We start from the raw sequence: 16,069 nt of genomic DNA on the forward strand, positions 1-16,069 counted from the left end.
GGCGGGGCCTATACTAGTGTTGTCTGCCACTGTAGCCCCTGCATCTAGCACCATCCCTGGCACATGGAAATGGCTCCATAAAATCTGTTTGGAGACATTAAATATTTCTTTTTTTTTTTTTTTTAAAGATTTTATTTATTTATTTGAGAGAGAATGAGATAAAGCATGAGGGGGGGAGGGTCAGAGGGAGAAGCAGACTCCCCGCTGAGCAGGGAGCCCGATGCGGGACTTGATCCCCGGACTCCAGGATCATGACCTGAGCCGAAGGCAGTTGCTTAACCAACTGAGCCACCCAGGCGCCCGGAGACATTAAATATTTCTAAACATTTTCTTTTATGTATCTATGAGGCTAGAGTCAACAACTTTCAACACCTATTCTTGAGGGAGTAGTAACATGCAGGGCACTCTGCCAGGCCCTAACTGAGCCAAAGACACAGAAGAAGATATGACTTCTCTCCTGCAGGGGTTCACAGTAGAGCGTGAGACTCAAGCAATTATAATACCAGGGGAGAAGATTTATAACAGAGATATAAACAAAGTGCCATGGTTACAAGGGAGGAAATAATCGGGATATAATCCAGGAAGTTAAAGTGAGGAAAGGAAAGAAAGGAATTGCCAGGGTTGCCATTCAAATGGTTAGATTCTTTATGTCTCTATCCTATACAGCTTTTCCCCATAACCCTTGCAATTTATAAGACCTGGAGCAGAGTGACAGTAAGGATTTCGCAAGTAGTGGTATATGAAAACTATAATTTTCTTGAATCTTAGGATCATCTCTATCATTTGCCTTATCTCCATATCACTCTGCAAAGACACTGAGTCTAGCTGCCTGCCTCAGCCCAGGATTCTTCAGAAAAGCCCAGGCCTGTATTACAGGTCAGGGCTTTTTTTTTTTTTTTTTTCCCACACTGCCAGATCTGCTTTCCTGATTCTGAGATTAGAGGACAATGGCTTTGATCCCTTTTAACACTCAAAGAATAATGCTCCTCTGTCACAACGTCCCAAGTATTCTCATTACAGTGGGTAGTTTTGTGGACAATTACCTGTCTGATGCTTGTTTTCTCTCCCACTCATCTCTAACATAGTGCTCCATCAATGCAGATTAGGGACTATTCCTCTAACCATGATCTAGAATAGAATTCTTCTTTCTCTATCTTCCCTACATCTATATTACTTGTCAGGGACATTTCAAATCAAATCTTTCTTTGGGGTTTGCTTGTTGATATGTGTGAGTGATTGGGGTTGATGGGAGGGAAAACAAATGGTTTTGGCAAATCATCATTATAGCTAGTAAAACCTACAAAGGATGCAACAGGAGGAAAAATGTAGATATTATGTAACTGTGTGCCTTTTTAATCTCAGAATTTTAAATATTTAACACCGTCACTATGTACTTAACATCAGTCGTCTTAGAAATTAGACTCCCCCCTCAAAAAAGACTTTCCAAAAAGGCCCCACTGAAATGGAAAAAGTCTAGTGTTCGAACTTTAAAGAACTATGAAATGAAAAAAAAAAAAAAGAAAGCATTTTCAAAGTTAAAATATTTTCCTTTCAAACCAAAACTTGCTTCATCTATTGATTCATCAAATATTAATTGGTACACACCTGAAAGGTCAGCTTTGTATCTTGGTTGAGAGCCCCAGCTCTGGCTGCTGATAGAATTCCATCTTTCCCATTTATTAGTTCACTGTCCTTGGGCGAGTTACTTAGCTTTGTGTGCTTAGTTCCCTCATCTGTAAAATGGATATAAATATTAGAATTATCTCACAGGATTGTCATCAGAATTATATACATAGTGCTTAAGAATATTTGACACCACATCGGTATAATTATTCTTACCCTTAATTTTCTTTCAGCCCTGAGGTGAATGCCAAGTATTTTTGGAGGGCACTGAAAATTCCTTGAAGTGAAACTATTTGATTAAATTAAATCCTAAATGTGAGTGCATCCTGTATCTCTCTAAATAGGGGCACAGAAAGATGGATAACCAAGGAACAGTCAGAACTCCAACACGGAAAGGGGACAATCCCCTCCTCCTCTGCGTTCTCCCAGGTGCCTTACAGAATGCTAAAGCCTTGCAAATAGGTGGGCTCCTCAAATTTAAGTTCGTGGTCACCTTTAAAGTCCTCCAGGGAACTACAGGCCTGGGTCCCCGCCAGCTCTAATCTCCCATCCCGGTGATCCCAAGGCGCCCTTTCTCTCGGGTTATCCCGCCCTCCTCCGTCGCGCCTTCCCTCGCTCGGGTCTCCTGCCCCGGAGCGGCTCGCCCACAGCGCCCCGCGAACCCCAGGGGGGCCCCTGGCGCCCAGCACCGCGGCGGGCCGGGCCGCGCCACTGCGCATGCTCCGCGCCGCGCGGGTGGGGTGCCCGGGGCCAGGAGGCGGGCGCTGGGCGTGGGTCGCGCTCGGCTGGGAAGGCCTCCGCCTGTCGCGGGTCACGCAGCGGCGGGAGAGCGCGCTTCGGGGCGGCGGCGTCCTGGAGACCCCCGAGAGATGGAAGCGGCGGCGCCGGCGGCGGCCGAGGCGGCGGGGCGCGAGGAGCTCGGTGGGTGCTGCGTGCCGGCCGGGGCGCGGGGCCGCGTGCCCGCGGGATGCGCCCGGACTTCGGGCAGGCGCTCGGCCTCGGCGGGGGAAGGCGGGTGCCTGCGCCGGGCCGCCGCCGCCCCTCCCCACGCGCGTGGCCCGGCCGCATCCAGGTCCGAGCGGCTGGTCGCCGGACCCGGACAGTCGCGGGTGGCTTTCCTGTGGCCACGGGATGTTTCTGGTCGAGGCTCTTGGGGTCGTGGGTCTGGCACGGGTTTGAATTGAAAACCCAGCCGAGCAAACCTCCCCGGAACATGGGGTGAGCTGAGGCTCGGGAGGTGAGCGACCTCGGGACCGCACCCGCGCAGGACCCCGCTGACCAGGGAGCTGGGCCGGCGACAAGCGGGGCCTACAAAGGGCATCAAATGGGAGCGCGCGCACGCGCGAGTGTGTGTGTGTGTGCGTGTGCGTGTGTTGGGGGTTGGGGTGCGTTGTGTATGCACGTCAAAGCGAGAGCCTGCTCTGTGACTCTCACCGTTTTCCCTAGTGATGCTTGAAGGCTTTCATGCGCCGCAGCCCCATTCCGAGTCCCAGGTGAACCCTTCATTTACCCTGTGCCACCCCGGAGTGGCAAGCGCGACGTGCCGACCAGACCGGACGCCGGATACCTGTAGCTAGCTCACTTGCCCAAGTTTGTTTTCCTGCTGTCCTCTGATTTGGTCTTATCTTCCTGGCGACTGGGAATGCAAAAACATTGTGGTTTCCTGCTGTCAAAAGGAAAACAAAAGCGAGGGTCAGGGTAGTCATGTCATTGTTCCGCCCAGTTATATGCATTATATTTAGGAATATTTTTAATTTGATGCGGAATGATTAAATGATTTTTTAAAAGTTGAGCTTTAAAGCAACATTTCATTATAGTAAATAATAGGTTGGCGTTCCTGTAATAATGGGCAGGGCACTCTGCAAGTAATTTCTTTCAAGTCATAATACTGGTGAAATAAACTTCGCATTTTATTGATTGTTTACTCTGTGTCGAGCAGCATGCTAAGTGCTTTACATATGCATTGTTTCCTTTAATCTTTAACACAATTGGGTGAGGTAGATGCTATTATTATCCCCATTACAGTAATTTTAAGTTAATTAATGGCAGAACCCAGATATGAACCCAGGTTCATCTCACTTTTAAATTCACTAATAACACATCTCAGGATGTGGAGAAATGTGCATTCTCATGGGTTGCTGGTAAGAGCAGTATAATGCATTCGTCCTTAAAAATGCACATATCCTTTGACCCAGCAATTTTACTTCTAGAAATATTTCCCAAGGAAGTAAGTCGTGTAACACTTACATCAAGAGATGTTCACTACATTATTTGTAGTTGAGAAAATCTGGTAACTATCTAAATGTCCAGTTAAAGGAAAATGTTTAGGTAAACTGTGATATAGCCATATAGTCATGTACTGAATAGCCATTAAAAGTAGTATGGGAAGATGTTTACCATATACATTTTTATTAACTGAGAAAAGTTTCCAAATTATTTCTTAAAAGTTATGTCTGTTCATTTAACACATATTCAGCAAGCTTCTCCTATGTGCCAGACACTGTTTTAGGCACTTGGGATATATCTGATACAGATCAAAATTCCTATTCTTGTGGGGCTTGTATTCTAGTAAGAGGAAGCACACAATAAACAGTAAAGACTAATTATATATTATGTTAAGTGAAAAGTGCTATGGGAAAAAGGGCAGAGTAAGAGAAATCAGAAGTCAGGGTGGGGGCTGGGCAGTTCTAGTATTTTATAAAATGGTCAGGATGGATCATATGGAAGCAGTGAGGTTTGTGTAAAGACTTCGAAGAAATGAAGGAACAAGTCAAGTGGAAATCTGGGGAAAGATATTCCAGGCAGGAAGAACAGCTAGAATAAAGACAAATAGCAAAGAGGCTAAGATGGCTGAAGTGGGATGATCAAAGTGGTGATGAGGCCAGGTTATGTAGGGTCTTGGAGGTCATGTAAAGACTTTGGCTTTTATTCTGAGAGAATGGGGAGCCATTCGCCCCCTGCTGCAAGGTATCTGACTTAAATTCTAAAAGGATTACACTGTAAGGGGTAGAAGTAGAAGCAGATGGGTATTTCTGAAATGCAAGAAAGAGATGTACCTGTTCCTCACAGAAGTATGCTTGTAGCAGTGGGAGTGGAAATGGTTAGACTCTGGATATACTTGAATGTAGAACCAGCATGATTTCCTAACGGACTGGATAAGAGTTGAGAGTCAAACAGGAAGCAAAGATGACTCCAGGGACCTGAGTATCCAGAAGAATGAAATTGCCATCAACTCGGATGTTATGGTGGTTTTATAGGATGTCTACAGATTTTTTGATGTTTGTCTCTTCAAGAGGAATAACTTAATTTTCTTCCCTTGGAATGTGAATTGGATTTAATAACTTGCTTCTAATGGATAGATGATGGTGGAAGTGATAATGTGTGACTTCAAAGCCAGATCCTAAAAGACATTGTGCCTTGCTCTCTCTTTTTTGGATCACTCACTTAGGGGAAGCCAGCTGCCATGTTGTGAGGATACTCAAACAGATGTTGAGTAGGCAATTAGATTTATTTCTAGAGTTAGTGAGAGGTCTGGTCTAGAGATAAAAATTTGGAAGTCATCAGCATGTAGATAGTATTTAAAGCCATGGGACTGAATGAGAACATACAGTAGGTGAGTGTATTTGTGTATACTCTAAAATGTTACCAGTGGTTATTTCTGGGTGGTGAGGTAATTTTAATTTCAAAAATATTGCTTATTTACATATCTTCTGATTTTCTACATGACCAAATATTATTTAATTTAAAAAGGATTTTTAAAAAATTGGATATCTATGTAAAAGACACTGGTAGAGATGTTAAGATACAGGTTTCCTGGCTATTTGTGTAGCTTAAGAACTACACTTTATTTCATGGGCAGTGGGGACCTCTGGAAGGTTTCTTGCTGTGCATATTTTTACCACTTCAGAAATGAATAAGATAGTTACTGTTTCCATCTTACATATATAGTAGTTTGTAGATTTAGATAGCTACATTATGTTGTATTAAAAAAGAAATTATTTCTACTTTGTTTTAGTTTGTCCACTGTCAAAATATAAATGATTTCCTTTATTTTGCTGTTATAAAAGTAATAAATTTATTACTTTCTTCTTTTTTTTTTTGCATTTTCCAGAGAAAGACAGTAAAAAGTACTCATGATCCCATTGCACATCTCTATCCTTGTTAACTTACTCCCGGTTTTTTTTGAAAGATTTTATTTATTTATTTGACAGAGAGACACAGTGAGAGAGGGAACACAAGCAGGGGGAGTGGGAGAGGGAGAAGCAGGCCTCCCGCTGAGCAGGGAGCCCGATGTGGGGCTCGATCCCAGGATCCTGGGATCATGACCTGAGCCTAAGGCAGACACCTAACGACTGAGCCACCCAGGTGCCCCAACTTATTCCCATTTTTTTAAAAAAAATATTTACTTATTTTAGAGAGAGCGTGAGAGAAAGCTGGCAGGGGGAGAGGGAGAGAACCTCAAGTCAAGTGGGTACTAAGTGTGGAGCCTGACACAGGCTCACTCTCACGACCCTGAGATCATGATCTGAGCTGAAATCAAGAATTGGGTGCCTAACTGACTGAGCCACCCAGGCGCCCCTTATTCCCATTTTTGATATATTTCCTTGCTTCCATTTTAAATTAACTTTTTAAAACATCACTGAATTCATACTGTGATTATCCAGCTTTTTCACACTCAGCATGATATACTTTTCCCTGTTTCACTCAGACTTCAAAACTATAATTTAGTGTCAGTGTAATACTTTATAAAGTGGAGGTCCTGTAGTTAATTTAGCAATTTCCTGATTGTTGCACATTTAGGTTGTTGCCAAATTTTCAACATAAATAATGTTTCAATCAACATCTTTGTGCAGAAATCCTTTTTTCTATATACTGGCTTGTCAGAAGTGGAATTACTAGGTGAAAGGATAAACATTTTTAAGATTTCAAGACATATTGCTAAATTAATGTGATTTTCTTTAATTCTAACTACAACTAGAAATTTAGGTTGATTTTAGGTTGGGAGATTGAGGTTGAGACAATTGTCTGGGCAGTGTAGGAGATCATACAAGTACTGCCTAATATAAGAATGTTCCAGTTTTATGCACCATTAATGTATATGTATGGTATATCATATGTGGTGTATAATATTGAATGAAGCTAGTGTCTCTTATTCATATATAATTTTTCCATTTGTAAATAGAAATAACTGTGATTAGGTAGTTTGATATCCATTGCTTAATAGTGTTTTATCTTATAAAACATTGTTAATTCTTACCTATAGTAATCACATAGCACTTTTTAGAACTGCCAGTTCAGTACTTGGCTAAAAATTACAGCAAGACGTTGACAAATAATAGATTTTGTGTGTAATGTAAATTGTATTTTGTAACTTCTAATTATGTTGCACAAGTGTTCTGATTTTATTCCAAACCTTCCTAACTTTGTTAAAGCTTCTACCATGTTAGATTTTTAAATGTCTGTGTCTTCCCCTAGTCTCTATTTCCTTCTGGCTGGCATAACACATTTTGCCTACTCAGTATTATAGCACAGTTTGTAGCTCATAAATGCTCACAATTACTAATTATTGGTGGTAAATTAACTAATTTATTGTCAAAGATTTACATTTAAAATCCTGTGCAGCATAATTTGCTTCTAATATATCATCGTGGGGGCTCCTGGGTGACGCAGTTGGTTAAGCATCTGACTCAGTTTCAGCTCAGGTCATGATCTCAGGGTTGTGAGATTGAGCCCTGCAGTGGCTCTGTGCTGAGCACAGAGTCTTCTTAAGATTCTCTTTCCCTCTGCCCCTTCCCCCCCGCAACCCCATGCATGGGCATGCACTGTCTCTCAAGTAAAAATAAATAAATCTTAAAAAAAAAAAATCTCTCGGGGCACTTGGGTGGTTCAGTAAGTTAAGCGTCTGACTTTGGCTCCGGTCATGATCTCAGGGTCGTGGGATCCAGCCCCGTGTTGGGCTCCATGCTCAGCAGGGAGTCTGCTTCTCCCTCTCCCCCTGCCCCTCCCCACTGCTTGTGTGCTCTCTCTCTCTCTCTCAAATAAATAAAAAAATCTTTAAAAAAATCTATCATTGTGTAGGAAGGGGAAGAAAACTAGGATTTATTGATGACCTACCTGCCGAGGACTAGGTGCTGTGCTTCCTGAATGTTATCTCATTTCATTACCATAAAACCTCTGTGAGGTAGAAGTTACTGTCGTTTTACACATGAGAAGGCAGGCCCTGGTTAAAATACAAATCAGATCATATCACTCCTCTGCACAAAACTCTCTATTGCTGTGTTGTCCAATGGGATCATCTTTAGCTCCATGTGCATTTGAAATGTGGTTTGTCCAAATTAAAATCTGCTGTAAGTGTAATACATGCTGGATTTCCAAGACTTAGTATGAAAAATGAATGTAAAATGTCTGGTTAGTAATTTTTTATGTTGATTGCATTTTGAAATGATAATATTTTGGATCTATTGAGTTACATAAGGTGTATTATTAAATTAATTTTACCTATTGTTTTTCCCTCTTTAAAAACGTAAATATTAGAAAAAGTTATGTTTGTGGCTCACGTTATATTTCTGTTGTACAACACTGCTGTAGGTGGCTTTCCTGTCACTCAGAATGGTCTACAAAGCAGTGTACCGTCTGTCCTCTGTTACCTCTGATCTCCTCTCCTATACTCTCCTCTTTGTTCTCTCCTCTCTGGTTACTCTGGCCTCCTTCCTACTTAAACACACCAGGCTCTCTACATCCTCAGAGCCTTTGCCTTTCTTGTTCCCACAGCCTAATTGCTTTTCCCTCAGATATCCACAGTATTCACCACCCCGTCCTCCTTCGGGTCTTCTTTAAAATCCTTCTTCCTTCATGAGGCCTAATTTGGCTGTCCTAACTAAAACTACAGGCTCTCCCTCCCAATCCCTATTTTCCTTCCGAATATTTAACACTAGCGTGCTCCCTATTCTACTTACTTATTGTCTCTTTCCTTTACTAGAATTTGAGCTCCACAAGGGCAAGAATTCCTGTTAGTTGTAGGAATTGCTTTATTCCCAGCATCTCAGAGTGCCTGACGTATTTTGGGTGGTAAGATTTGTGGAACTGAACTGAAAAGGATGGCGACCTCTTGCACGAGTACATTCCATCAGAAGGCACAGACCTGCTGTGATGGCGGGCTCCTGGCAGTAGATGTTGGGGAGACGCCGTGACAGTCCATTTGTAGAGGCTCTTGAGAGGGCTGTGGTGGGCTCATGCGCCCGCACGGCCCCGGCACGGTGCTCTGCCGGCGGTGCTCGTGTGCGCAGGCCGTCTTGGTGCTCGCCACCGCTCTCTTCTCCAGCAGATCAGAAGGCAGGGCTCCAGAGTTTATTGTGCCAAGCGAGGCGACTCCTGTATCTTACTCAGCTCAGGCTTTTAGAACAAAATACCTTCAGTTGGGCGACTTAAACCACAGACCTTTCTTTCTCCTGGTTCTGAGGGAGGGGGACGTCTGAGAGCAGATGCCGGCTGATTCAGTTCCTGGTGAGAGCCTTCTTCCTGGTTTACCGATGGCCATCTTCTTGCTATGTCCTCACATGGTAAGAAGTGTCCTCTTCTTCGAAGGACACCTTAGGACTTTATCTAACCCCCATTACATGCCAAGGGCCCTACCTCCCAACACTATCCCACTGGGGGATAGGGTTTTCACGCATGAATTTTAGGGGGACACAAACATTCAGTGTAAAACATCCTACTGACTGCTTCCATATCCACATCTTTCTGTTTTCTGCAATGGCGTGGTTCCAGGAGAGAAGAGGAACACAATTCTCCCTGCCTCTACCTCTCTGTCAGGGAGTGACCATTCAGAGGAGTGAGCAGTGGGAAGAGTAGTAGGAGATGAGATCAGAGAGGTAACAGTGACAGGACAGTAAGCAATAACCCAGGGAAGGACATGGTGAGTGGGGCTGCCTTCCTTGAACCTGAGCCAGAAACTGCTCACCGGGAAGGGATGGCGGTTCTTGACAAGACTGATTTGAAAACTTTAATCTCTTGCTTACAATTTTAGATGTCTGTTGTACCAAACTCAGTGGAGGCTTTGATCATTCCTTTTCAGTTACTTTTGCCAACTTTTTACTGGAATTTAAAATGTTAGTGGATCTCTATTATTCTGTCTTCGGCTCTATTCTCCTCCATACGATCTCTGAGTGACCTCATCCTGCCTTTTGACCCCAGCCATTTATTACCTGCATTCTGATATAATTCTCAAATCTTTATATTTAGCCCCAAATTTTCTACTTACTTCCAGACCCTGTTTCTAACTGCTCATTCAGGATATAATTTCAGGTTGCATGATTTAAAAATTAAACTCATATTTCCTCCTTAACATGCTGCTTTCTCTTTTATGCATTTATTTCTTCATTTGTTGAGCATCTACTATGTTTCGAATATTGAGGATACATTAGCAGACAAGTCAGACATCACTGCTGTCACTTCATGGAGAATGCAGACGAATAGAATGGGCCATTACAATACAGGGTATTACAGGAGGTTTGTAGGGTGCTGTGGGGACACGCAGGGGGAGAGACTTAAGCCAGACTTGGGGTTAAGGAAGCTAATGAGAAATAGTGGTGTCTAAACTGAGGCCTGCAAGATGAGGAAGGAACAGTTAGACAAAGTAGTTATACAAAATTGGAAGGGAAGAACAGGGAATGGGAGAATAGAGTATGATTCAGGAGGAACAACATATGTGAAGGCCAGAAGCAAGAGGAAAAAGGCCACTAAGGGAAGAGAAATCATTCCCTATGGCAGAACTAAAGTTACCAGACTAGCTTAGATTCCCAGAACTAGTACAGGTAGGACTGAGATTCAACCCAGGCTTTTAAATTTGTGATCAGGGGCTCTGGACCACACCACACTGTCTCCCTGTGTTTCCTTTCTCAGGGATATCAGCATCCATTCAGTTTTCTCCGTAACTGTCACCTAGGAAGCATCCTCTACTCCTTTATCTTCCACATCTAGTTGGTCAACGAGTCTTATTGTTTCTCTCCTTTCAATAACCATTCTTTTCTCTTCAACCAAATTAACTTAATTCAAGCCCTCACCAATCTCTTACCTGTACTGTGTTCTGATTGGTCTCTCTGACTTTAATGCTGCTGTTTTTCCTATTGATCCTTGTCACCACTGCCAAGGTGATACTACCCAAATGCAGATCTGATCATTTCAACTTGAATTCTTTCTCTGGCTTTTCACAGCTTCTAGGATCAAGTCCAGAGTCCTTAGCACTGTTCCGAAAATCTTTTCAAGCTTTCCAGCTAATCTTTTGCCATATACATATGCATTAAATAACTCTAAAGATAATCAAGGAGGTGCATATTCTCCAATCTGGAATGTCCCACTCATTCCCGTGGCTTATGCCAATGCTAAAACCTCTCCTAAAGAATTCAGGAGTTAAATATAAGAAAACAATATTACTGCATTTTGCTATACTGTGTGCCAAACTTTGGAACAAAAATACAGTTTCTCATTTTATATTTAAGTATTACCTGGAGCTTCTAAAAGTTATAAATGACTGGTCGACTCTATTTATTAATAAATCTCATCCTCAGAAATCCAGGCTTCAGCGGGCTCTTACCATTTAAAGATGCAACTTCTTGGGTATGTAAGTATATCACTTTCCCGATATTTGTAGTTAGGTGTCTTTTAATGTATTCTTTAGATTCAGTAACTATTTTGTATCATTCAAGCTAATATAATCAGCCTAAAACCTGATTTCTTCACCTACTCTTAGTTTACTTCATTTAACAGATATATATTTCTTAGTATGTAATGTTACCTGAAGAATATAGGCCAAACCGCAGAGAAAGTCTTAGAGAGTTATTTTTTTTAAATGTAGTTTTTAAAAATACATTTAAGCATATACTTAGAACTTGGCTAATAATGTGTCACAACGCTTTAATGGTCAATTCGAGGGGCACCTGGGTGGCTCATTCGGTTAAGCATCTGCCTTCGGCTCAGGTCATGATCCCAGGGTCCTGGTGATTGAGTCCCACATTAGGCTCCCTGCTCAGCGGGGAGTCTGCTTCTCCCTCTGCCTCTGGCTCTCTCCCCAGCTTGTACTCTTTCTCTCAAATAAATAAATAAAATCTTTTTAAAAAAATAATGGTCGATTCAAAAACAGTTTATAAATGTGTACTTCTTAAATTCCTAACATTGTTAAGAATTATTTTTATTTCAAATAGTTTCAACTTTAAAAAATTGACTCTTTAATCTCATTGTTACAGTTTGAGAAGTTTCCTGGAATTATTAAATTTTTATTAAGGTTTTAAAGGCGAGGGGTGAGACAAATGGATTTAGACCAAAGAAATATATGTGAAAAGTTATTTTTCATGTAAGTCATATTTAATGTTTCCTAAACCACATGAAATTGAGAAATAATGAATTTAAGAAGTGGAGAAAAGTTTAAACCATAAGGCATTACACTGTTAAAATTAAATAACACAGTTGCTACTCAGTGTAAATTTGTTAAGAGTGACTGAGAGCCCAGCTAACTTTTAGTTGAGAATTTGAGTGTACCTTGTAATCCTATTATTATAAAAACTAGATTCTGTGAATTATAGAACTAGTAGAACTAGTACTTATAGATTATTTTAACACTTCTATATATTCAGGTTTAACTACAAGATATTAAAAATAAATTATTTGGGATGCCATTAAAAGTAAACTTTATCCTTCAGAGTTCATATTTTTTTAAGTTGTGAGAAAACTTTTCAGACTTCCCATTGCTGCTGTGATCTCTTGGGAGGTATGCTTCAAATAAAAGATTGTTCAGTTTTTGATATATTGGTAGTGATAATTATCTTTTTTTTTTTTTTATAAAGATTTTTTTTTATTTATTTATTTGAGAGAGAGAATGAGATAGAGAGAGAGAGAGCATGAGAGGGGGGAGGGTCAGAGGGAGAAGCAGGCTCCTCGCTGAGCAGGGAGCCCGATGCGGGACTCGATCCGGGGACTCCAGGATCATGACCTGAGCCGAAGGCAGTGGCTTAACCAACTGAGCCACCCAGGCGCCCCGGTAGTGATAATTATCTTTATGAAGAACTTAAATAATGTGCTTAGTAATGCAGAAAACATACTGTACATCCTCTGGCAGAAAGAAATTAGAGAGTTCAAATAGCTGACAATTTGAATAGCTGAATGAATAAAAATGCAAATGAACTCGAGTCAGCAAGGGCAATGGAATAAATTTTGGAATGAAAATATTAACACGTTTCTGTTTAAAGATGATGCAACAAAAAATGTTGATTGTTATTGATTAAATTCATATTGAAGTCCTAACCTTCAGTCCCTAAGTGACCTTATTTAACAATAGAATCATTGTAGATGTAATTAGTTAAGATAAGGCCACAATGGAGTGGGGTGGGCCACTAATCCAGTATGACTTGTGTCCTTATAATAAGGGGAAATAAAGACACAGACACGCATATGGGGAGAATGCCCTAGGAACTTGAAGACAGCCATCTATAAGCCAAGGAGAAAAGCCTGGAACTGATCCTTCTCTCCTAGCTCTCAGAAGGAACCAACCATACTGACATCTTCATTTTGGACTTCTAGCCTCCAGAACTGTTAGATAATAAATTTCTGTTGTTTAAGCCACCCACTTTGTCGTACCTTGTTATGGCAGCCCTAGCAAACTAATACAGTGGTTTTATAAGATAAAGTATCAATTTTCTTTGTATAGAGTGTAACAGAAAAGGATGTAGAATCTGTTCAAACAAAAGATGAACATAATTCGTAATATTAATAGACACCAGAATAAATGTGATGTAGTAGATATCCCAGTATTAGCTCTCTAATACTGAGAAACACTTAATTTTCACTGTGCACAGGTTTAGGCTGAGCCACTTTTGATACTGAAGAAAAAGAAATGAGGAAATCCTACAAAATAGTCTGTGGAGAATGTCCTGCAGATCAAAGGGTTAGAAAAACTACCCAAGGGCAAAGTTGGGGAATTTGAATTATAGAAAATCCTCATTAATTTAGACTCTAGCCATTTGGAACTTTGGATAATTCATTGGATTTTACTTTACACATATTAGTAATATTATTAGAGGAAGAATATATTTTTTAAGAGATTTATTTATTTATTTATTTTAGAGAGAGAATGTGGTAGTGATTGGGGGAGGGGCAGAGGAAAAGGAAGAGAGAGAGTCTTAAGTACACTTGCTACTGAGTGCAGAGCCTGATGTGGGGCTCGATCCCAGGACTCTGAGATCATGACCTGAGCCCAAATCAAGAGTCAGACACTTAACCGACTGAGTCACCCATGTGCCCCTAGAGGAAGAATATTTAAATAACTTAAGAATAAACTGTATTCAAGCATTTTTTCCAGTGTCTTGTTTTTTAAATTGTAGCATGATCACATCATGAGATCTAGCCTCTTAACAGATATTAAGTGTACAATACAGTATTATCATCCATAAGCACAATGTTGTATGTCAGATCTCTGGAACTTACTCATCTTGCATAACTGAAATTTCATACATGTTGATTAGCAACTCCCTGTTCTCCCCACCACCACTGGCAACCGCCACACTAATCTTTGCTTCTATGACTTTGACTATTTTAGATTCCTCATATAGGTGGAATTGTGGTATTTGAACTTCTGTGACTAGCTTATTTCATTTAGCATAATGTCTTCACGTTTCATCCAGGTTGTTGCATATTGCAGAGTTTCTTTTTTAAGGCTAAATAATATTCCACTGTATGTATACATCCCATTTTCTTTATCCATTTATCTGTCAGTGCACATTGTTTCTACATGCTGGCTATCATGAATAACACTAAACTGAGCATGGGAGTACTAGCATCTCTTCAAGTTCCTGATTTCAATACTTTTGGGTAAATACTCAGAAGTGGGACTGCTAGGTCATATGGTACTTCTGTTTTTAATTTTTTGAGGAATCTCTATACTGTTTTCCTTCACAGCTGCAATATTTTGCATTCCCACTAACTGTACAAGGGTTCCAATCTTGCCACATCCTCACCAATACTTGTTGCCTTTTGTTTTTTTGATAATGGCTACCCTAACAGGTGTGAAGTGATATTTTATTGTGGTTTTAATTCGCATTTCCCTGATGATTAGTGACATTGAACATCTTTCCATAAATGTGTTGACCATTTGTATATCTTCTTTGGAGAAATATCTGTTTAAATCTTTAGCCAATTTATTAATTGGTTCACTAGGATTTTTTGCTCTTAGGTTGTAGGAGTTTCTTATATATTTTAGAAATTAACCCTTTATCAAATATATAGTTGCAAATATTCTCTCCCATTCTGTAGGTTGGCTTTTCACTATGTTGATTGTTTCTTTTGTTGTGCAGAAGCTTTTTAGTTTAATGTAGTCCCACTTGCCTATTTTTGCTTTTGTTGCCTGTGCTTTTGGCGTCATATCCATGAAATCATTGCCAAAACCAATGTCTGAAGCTTTTTCAAGTATTTAAGTCTTTAATATGTTTTGAGTTGATTTTTGTGTATGGTATGAGATAAAGACTTTCATTCCTGTGCATGTGGATATTCAGTTTTCCTAGGACCATTTGTTGAAGAGACTTTTTCCCAATTGTGCATTCCTGACACCCTTGTCAAAGATCAGTTGACCATATACGCATAGATTGATTTCTGGGCTCTCTATTCTGTTTCATTGGTCTATATGTCTATCTTTATGCCAATATCATACTCTTTTAATTACAAAAGACCCCAAATACCTAAAACAATCTTGAAAAAGAAGAACAAAGCTGACCACACTGCCTGATTTCAAAATGCATTACAAAAATATATATTACGAAGCTAAAGCATCTTCCAATATCTTAAAGCATAACTTTACTTTTATGAAAAACTGTTGTCATGAATTCCAGTTGGGGATAACGGAGGCTACCTAAATCCTAATCTCTTCACATGTCCTCCCCACAAAACCTGTGAATTCGAAAAGGAGCACAAGTCAACCATTCATGAAGTTATTCTTTTAGCATTTGTAGGAGACCAAGATACCACAAACCTCAAATTATCTGTAAGCAGGAAAACAAACGGCAAATTTCAGAGTTCCTGTTGCTGCTGCAAGGGCTCTCTAAAGAAGGTCTTTAGAAACTCTGGAAAAGAGGAGAGGGGGTTAGGAGGCGTAGAAGCACAGTAGCCTTGGCAAAACATGGCTTCTGGAGGAGAAGGAGATAAAAGGAGCAGTTGAGATGTCCCTCTGATACCTGGAGGTGAAGAGAAAGAAGGAAGTAAGGGGCAGGGGGTGGGGGGTGGGTAGGGAATTGAATATCCTGCAGAAATGAAAGAGAACCAGAGACATACCAATTACTCCCTGTAACCCCAGTAAGTCAATGTCATCCCTTAGATAAACTGAACTTCACTATGCCTACAGAAGGCACCACTCTCAAATTAGGATCCCTGTCCATGAACTGCCTAGCAGTAGGAAAAATCATAAATA

The 16,069-nt window shown here is 40.7% G+C and overlaps 2 protein-coding genes across 4 annotated transcripts in view; one reads left to right on the forward strand and one right to left on the reverse strand.

Moving 5' to 3' along the window:
* The window catches only part of DEUP1 (deuterosome assembly protein 1), a 202,557-nt gene extending 200,244 nt beyond the window's left edge, over window positions 1–2,313 (reverse strand). Inside the window, exons 1-2 of the mRNA XM_032426313.1 lie at window positions 1,840–2,313; window positions 1,606–1,733 (exon numbers count right to left, since the gene is read on the reverse strand). The gene's annotated coding sequence lies outside the window, so the exon portion shown is untranslated. The remainder of the gene's footprint in view (window positions 1–1,605; window positions 1,734–1,839) is intronic.
* Window positions 2,314–2,372: 59 nt separating this feature from the next.
* SLC36A4 (solute carrier family 36 member 4) overlaps window positions 2,373–16,069 on the forward strand; it is a 49,942-nt gene continuing 36,245 nt past the window's right edge. For 2 of the 3 annotated variants that reach the window (XM_032426191.1, XM_032426193.1), the window contains exon 1: window positions 2,373–2,544. In XM_032426191.1, coding sequence (XP_032282082.1) covers window positions 2,493–2,544 — 52 coding nt within the window. In that variant the 5' untranslated portion in view covers window positions 2,373–2,492. Of the gene's footprint in view, window positions 2,545–11,717; window positions 11,972–16,069 lie in introns of those variants that run through there. The other variant, XM_032426192.1, reaches the window with a different exon arrangement.

This window comes from Phoca vitulina, unplaced genomic scaffold, assembly GCF_004348235.1.
Source record: "Phoca vitulina isolate PV1807 unplaced genomic scaffold, GSC_HSeal_1.0 scaffold34, whole genome shotgun sequence".
Taxonomy (NCBI): Eukaryota; Metazoa; Chordata; class Mammalia; order Carnivora; family Phocidae; genus Phoca; species Phoca vitulina.